The 7,500-nt window shown below is 35.7% G+C and overlaps 1 protein-coding gene across 18 annotated transcripts in view; it reads left to right on the top strand.

Annotated features, from left to right (window-relative positions):
• Positions 1 to 7,500, top strand: part of LOC106868936 (paired box protein Pax-5) — a 704,900-nt gene that overhangs the window by 676,425 nt on the left and 20,975 nt on the right. For all 18 annotated transcript variants that reach the window (XM_089353975.1, XM_089353977.1, XM_089353979.1 and 15 more), the window contains one exon: positions 5,160 to 5,264. In XM_089353975.1, the coding sequence (XP_089210101.1) occupies positions 5,160 to 5,264 (105 nt within the window). The remainder of the gene's footprint in view (positions 1 to 5,159; positions 5,265 to 7,500) is intronic.

The following is a 7,500-nucleotide window of genomic DNA, read 5'->3' on the forward strand; positions in this document are numbered from 1 at the left end:
GCTGGTTCAGAAAGAAGAAACTGATAAACAAATTAATATTGAAACTAATTGGCGAATCACTGGACAGGTTTCCTTTTAATTTGACGACTATTGATTATTTTGACAATATACCTAACTGAATGTTGTAAGATAGTGAATTCATTCAATTTAATCAAAACGAGTGCATTTCCGGTATTTGTCCCTTCGACCTAAAGGAATGAAAATAAAAAGACTGAAAAAGGAACAGCCATCGCGGGACTTGAACAGAGAGGAAATAGATAAGCAATATAATGCGTTAGCCTGATATTCTAATTCTACTCGCGCAATCACCACTACCCCTGTCCTTTGTTAGTGCAATCTGAACCATTACGTATTTATATAATATTTATTTTCTTTATTGTTTTTTCATTGTTTGTTTATTTACTTTCATAATAGTTTTGAGATTGTTTTCTGCATTGGTAACTTCTATCATTGACAAATTTAATATCGTTAGTTCTGCTTGAAAGCCCCATGTAACTCGAGAATGGATGAAGATGTTTACAAGTAGAAAGGATGGGTTGTGGAGATTTTTGTTAATCGGATTTTTTCTTGATTATATGAAGAATTCTAATGAAATGGCGGTGTAATCTAATTGATGGAATGGGTTTTAATTGTTGAATAGGCGGAGTTTTACTGATTAGTTTGGTTTGATCGAATTCAATTCGAAATGGATCCATAATAGGTTTTTGACAAATGTCCAATATTGTTGCCATCCCCACGACCACCCAACTGCACTTTCTCTTTAGTGGGAATGTAATTGAGTGTTTGTATATATATATGTATGTATATATAATTTGTGGGTGTGGGTGTGCGCGCGCAATTTCAGGATTGAAAATAGCAGTGAGCTATTTAGATTCATTTCAATGAAATGTAGTAATTAATTTTGGATTGCTTTATTTACATAATGCTTATATTTCGAATTGTAATATCCTCTAATCCATTGTTGCCTGTTTCGTTTGGCACCACTGGAGAAGTGGACTTTAGTGAATGATACACTCGAGTAAGTTTAGTTAAATTCTCCAGTTCTGAGCGGACATTTTGCTGCTCATGTAAGTCAACTAAGCCACTAAGTAGTATAGTTTTACAGTCAAACTGATAAAGCTATTGAGAAGTTAGTATAATGAGTGCAGTAGGGGGTGACAATAATGAGGGACGCCTTCTGCGTGAAAAGACGCTAACATACTGAAACGTTATTTGAGCCAAGAAATTTTAATCCTCTCAAATTATCTATTTTAATGACTAAGGCAGCGAGCTGGCAGAAACGTTAGCACGCCGGGCGAAATGCTTAGCGGTATTTCGTCTGCCGTTACGTTCTGAGTTCAAATTCCGCCGAGGTCGACTTTTCCTTTCATCCGTTCGGGACCGATAATTTTAGTACCAGTTACGCACTGGGGTCGATGTAATCGACTTAATCCCTTTGTCTGTCCTTGTTTGACCTCTCTACGTTTAGCCCCTTGTGGGTAATAAAGAAATAAGAAACGTTAGCACGCCAGGCGAAATGCATAGCAGTATTCCGTCTGTCTTTGCGTTCTGAGTTCAAATTCCGCCGAGGTCGACTTTGCTTTCATCCTTTCAGGGTCGATAAATTAAGTAGCAGTTTCTTAATGGGTCTATCAGATAGACCCTCCCCCCAAAAATTTTGGGCCTTGTGCCTAGAGTAGAAAAGATTACTTTAATGACTAATTCTGGCAAGGGAGAGAACCTTCGAAGTTTAAATTATAATTAGAAAAAGAATAGGGTTTGATCTTTAGTAAATACGGTGAAATTACTGGATATGTTTCGGTATTATTTGACTTTATCAGGAGTTAAAAAATACTTTTACCAAGGACACTTTTAGCGCTCCGCATAAGTTAGGTTTCTAGACGAATCAAAACGCAACGTTTCTAATAATTTATCAACTCGCATATTGTAGTTATTATTAATTGATCCCCCACCCTAAATAAATTTTTTGAATTTCAGTTATGTCATTTTTGTCTAATCCGTTTACTTCACCTGTAATGCATTTCATCGAGCACTCCTTCAAGCCCGTGTTACTACTAATATAGAGTGCAACTACATAACCCCTGACTCATTTGGAAAGACGCTAGCCTGATCGCTTAGCTTGTTGGAAGCAGTAGTTAATTCGTCTTTAAATTATATTTACCGTCTTTTGAAAATGGAATGACATCAACAAATATAGTTCTAGGTAAACAAAGCCTGAAATGATCGTTGCAGAGTGTTTTTGATCAGAACTTTGTACAGTGGTAGCTGACCTGGTAGCTAAACAGCGTAGTAAATTTATGTTTTTGTATCTAACCTAAACGTGAATGAATACACTCTGTACAATATATATATGTATGATTGAAACTCATGCAACTCCTGAACCCAAATGTTTTACTTCAGTCCTTCTCCCATTACCTATTATTTTCTTCTGAGGAATTCCCTTCTCTTCCCTTTTATTTCCCACTTTTCTTTCTTTCTTATGTATTTTCTTTTTCTAGTGTAAGTTATTTTCCATAACAATTACAAAACATTGAAATGTTTTGCGTAAATCTTTTCTGCCAAACAATATTTAGAATTTGTAAACTGGGATAAAGTATAAAACTTCTTATTTTATTTTTTTTGTATATATATTTTTTATTTTTCTATCTATCATATTACTTCCAACATGACTCGACTATACTTCCGAGACTGCCTGAAGAATTTCAGAATTTTTGTTTTTGTCGCTTATTTGCAGCCAGGAACAGGAGAATCCAAATCCTTCTCAAAAAACTATTTCTTTCTGATAATTACAGTAATTTGTCTTATTTACCCTCGATTTGTTTTCATCTCCTCTTACTACAAAAGGCACTCACTCACTCACTCACTCTCTCTCTCTCTTTACGTCATCCATCCTCTCTCTATCGTCTATCAAAACATTTTTCCCTATCTTCTCTCATGTTCTTCACAATTCTTTTATTCTTCTATTCACAACGTGTGCGTGCGTGAATGTATGTATGTATGTATGCATGCATGTATGTATGTATGTATGTATGTATATATGCATTTGCGTGCACACACACACACACATATATACATACGTTATTCTCTCTCTCTCTCTCTCTCTCTCCCTCTCTCTCTCTCTCTCTCTCTCTCTCTCTCTCTCTCTCTCTCTCTCTCTCTCTCTCTCTCCTCTCTCAACTAATGTATTTTTACTATTCAGTACTGTCTCACCATTCTCTAGTTTCAACACAAAATTTTCTCATCGACATCTTCTTTTTTTAAATTTAAGTCGTTAGCAACATAATCATCATTAGCACACTTTCAATTCTTCGTCACATATATTTTATTTCTGTCAAGTATCTCGATTGCTAAAGAAATAGTTAAAGATATGTTGGAGGCAAAGAAAATGACGGCAAGAAATATTCATTTCGCAGAGAGAGAGGGGGGAGTAAGTGAAAGAACTATGTGTATTTGTGGTGAGAGAGGGAGAGTGAGAGAGACAGAAGTATTTCCCCTCATAGGTGAGTTCTTTCGTCCCCGTTGACAGATAACTTGGGAATAATTTGAATTATACGAATCAACACAAACGATAACAAAAATTTCAAAAAATTTAAGCTAAAGAATAAAAGTGAAGAAATCCTACGACCAAATATACAAAAGCAACAAAGAGGGAGAAGCAGTGAGACCGACAAACCTACAAGCCAGGCTGGCAGCCTACCAGCGAGTCAGTCAGTAGGGATATCATTGTTTAGATAAGTTAGAAAACAACGTATCATTAAACTGAGACATTTATTCGAAACATCTTGATTGTAAGTGCACCGGCATATTGCTGATGCGTACCACTCGATAACAATGCAAATGCAACTGATATGAAGACGCCTGTATGTTGCATAGCCCTAAAGTTTTGTTGCTTTTAGAGTGGACTATCGATGTGTTATTTGTCTTTATATCGCTCAACTTGTAATTTATAAAGTGATAAGCCAAATGAGTATCATATACGTTGTATTATCCTCGAAAGAAAGCAGTGCCGATATTCATGTTGATTCGATTAAAAATTTGTTATTGCTTAAAACCGGGCATATGGCGTAGTGGTTAAGAGCGCGGGCTACTAGCCCCAAGATTCTGAGTTCGATTCCAGGCAGTGACCTGAACAATAATAATAATAATAATAATAACAACAACAACAACATCGAAAAATACCTTAGGAATGACAACCCAGGTTCGAAATTTCCCCAAGACACCTTATGAAAGCTGGAGGGTATATCAGCTGAAACGTTGTGTTAACAACAAACAAGATGAGAACGAATATCCGTCAATTGTAAATAATGTAAATAATGTACGGTTTTCTTTGTTAATAGCAAAATATTCCTTATTCGGGGTATTAGTAATCTCCAAACAGATCATCACTTTCTTTCCGTTTCTTCTTACAGCATATCAAATATTATGCATTTACTTCTAATTCGTTTTCTTTTTATGATTGTTTAGTCTAAAACTATATTATCCAGCCTGATCTTTTTTCAAGAGAAGTACGATGTGATTGGATGAAGACTTGGCTGCTATTTTGGCAGGTTGGCCGGCTACGTGCAGGCTTCCTTGCTGAGTCTAGATATTTCTAGTATCATAATATGGTTCTAATATATTTTTGATGGTGGTCACTCTTTTCACCGATTTAAAGCTCAACATTCTCTGATCTTTTATGAAGCTAAAAATTTACTAATCCAAAGTCCATCTAAAGATAAACATTTCTCGGTCTGAACCAAATATTCTCTTATCTCAACCTCACGTTCTCTTATCTCTTATCAACGTTTTCTTATCTAAAGCTCAAACATTCTCTGGTCCAAAGCCCCACATTTTCTGATCAATATTTCTTTATCTCCTTGTTGAAAAATAGACATTTCTTGATCAAAAGCTAAATATGTCCTGATTTAAACTCAAAATTCACTAATCTACTGGTCAATGTTCACTACTTTAAAACTCATCATGTAATTTCTTAGAAGTATATATACATGCGTCGGAAATATCTGATATTCATCAAATTATCAATATTTAATTAGTGGTTTGCTGTATACAAAACGTTGCAAGAGCATCTAGTTTCACTCATAATTAACTGTAATTTATGATAATGAAAACAAATTACACATTTATTTCTAAATATTTTGCTTCCTTTCTACTTATTTTAGCTCCAGCAACTACCTACAGCTCGAGTCAAATCTATTCCAGTTCACCCGTTGGAGTATCCCCATTAGTCCAAGTTGCTCCTACTGGTTACAATGGAAATATTCAAGGTGAGATATTTTGCTTTTTTTTTTAAACATATATAAAACCTATGAATTTAGTGTTTCTATAACGAAAATGTTGATGCCTTTCCTTTTCGATGTATTGTATTGAATATGAATAATAGTCACATAAACAACCTTGATTTATGACGTAGAATAGTCACAAAATTGCATTCCCACAGCAACCTTTGCTTCAGTAACATCAGCCATGTTTACGATCAAGAAGCACCAATATACGATAATATCACTTTATAATGAAGATGAGACGATGAAAGTCTAAAAAGTTGCTTATAGGAAGCTTATTATTTCAAACAAACTTCTAGGAACTTACACGAAATAATAGTATGTTTGTGTGTGTTTGTGTTAAGTGCACACAGATGCAATTGTCATATAGACTCTCTTAGCAGAAACGTGTCTTTGGATCTGATACTTTGCATGCGAGACTTTACAAAATGACATATCCGCGATATGCTGCGTAATGGATTTAAACCTGAGGTTTCTTAACCATTCGCACTTACTGCGGACCACATGTACACACACCGCAGGTGAGCCACGAGAGGATCAAGGATGAGTTGAAAGCATAACATTTCTGGTTTATTCTGCCATCAAGAAACAGGATAGTTAAATGTTGCTGTTATAAAGACTTAGTTTATGGACCTTCACTACATACAAATAAATGACGTCAGTAATGGCCAACTTAAGAAATTGATTGCAAAATTTTCTCAACAGTATTGTCATTTACGTTAAGGCAGATAAAGCGCTAAATCTATCTTCGCTGATTAGCTCAACTACCCTGTTTTCTTGAACGGCTAATATCCCGAAATATGAATCGCAGAATTACATTTTGCCCGTTTTACATAGTAGATTGTGATTTCCTTCTTGAGTTATGGGGTTGTTACCAAATAAGCTGCCGTAGTATTTCAGAAGGGTACCAGATGGAATTTATATATATATATATATATATATATATATATATATATATATATATATATATATATATATATATATATATATATATATATATAATTATTAATATTTCTAAGTCTCTCTAAAGGAGACTACGGCAGCGGTACTGGAAATTAATAGTTATCGCCAAGCCAACATGGCAGTCCCAAAATTAGGACGAAAGCTGCCGTGAATTAGCTCCAAGAAGCCATCGCCTCTAGCTAGCTATGTGACACACGAAACCTGTGTCCTTTATAACCTTCGAACAGGGGAGGTCAGCAGTTTCCCCTTGCTGGTTTGGCATCTGCAGACTAGTTTCAGGGTGTTGCCCCTTGTCAATGCAGAGCAGCCAAGCTCCAGCCAGGCGGCGCTGCTGACTATCTGTTCGAAGGTTATTTATCTAATTTCAGTGGAATCTATCCACTGGTTTTCAGAAATAGCCTCCTTTAGAGAGACTTAGAAATATTAATAACTCTATTTCTGAAAACCAGTGGATAGATTCCACTGAAATTAGATAAATAACCTTCGAACAGATAGTCAGCAGCGCCGCCTGGCTGGAGCTTGGCTGCTCTGCATTGACAAGGGGCAGCACCCCGAAACTAGTCTGCAGATGCCAAACCAGCAAGGGGAAACTGCTGACCTCCCCTGTTCGAAGGTTATAAAGGACACAGGTTTCGTGTGTCACATAGCTAGCTAGAGGCGATGGCTTCTTGGAGCTAATTCACGGCAGCTTTCATCCTAATTTTGGGACTGCCATGTTGGCTTGGCGATAACTATTATATATATAATAATAATAATAATAATAATTATTATTACTATTATTATTATTATAACAGTTTGGTACGGTTCCATGTGACTTAAAGATTCGTAGGCCTCTAACAGAAGCCCGTCTCTGTTAGAGGCTGGCAATCCAAAGCTTGGAAGAGACAGGCTTCTGGTAGAGGCCAGCGAAAATATGAGTCGCAAAGAACCGTATCAAACTATTCTAATAATATATGGTGTGTGCCATTTTCTTTCGTGTATCGACTTACTCGTGTATGTCTATGTATATATAGGTATGTATTTATGTGTATATGTATGAATATGTATATATTCTTTTATCTTTATATACGTTTCAGCCGAAAGACTGTGGCCATACTGGGGCACATCAGATATTCTCTGTACTTATATGTATTTTCTATTATGTGTGATTAATACACGTTATTGACCAGAGAATATCATTGTGATTTAAGTTTAAAATCAATTGACATGACATATGACATCGTTTCGTATAATTTGCTTTTATTACAATATAGACTGT

This window comes from Octopus bimaculoides, chromosome 6 (assembly GCF_046866305.1).
Source record: "Octopus bimaculoides isolate indiv1 chromosome 6, ASM4686630v1, whole genome shotgun sequence".
Lineage (NCBI taxonomy): Eukaryota > Metazoa > Mollusca > Cephalopoda > Octopoda > Octopodidae > Octopus > Octopus bimaculoides.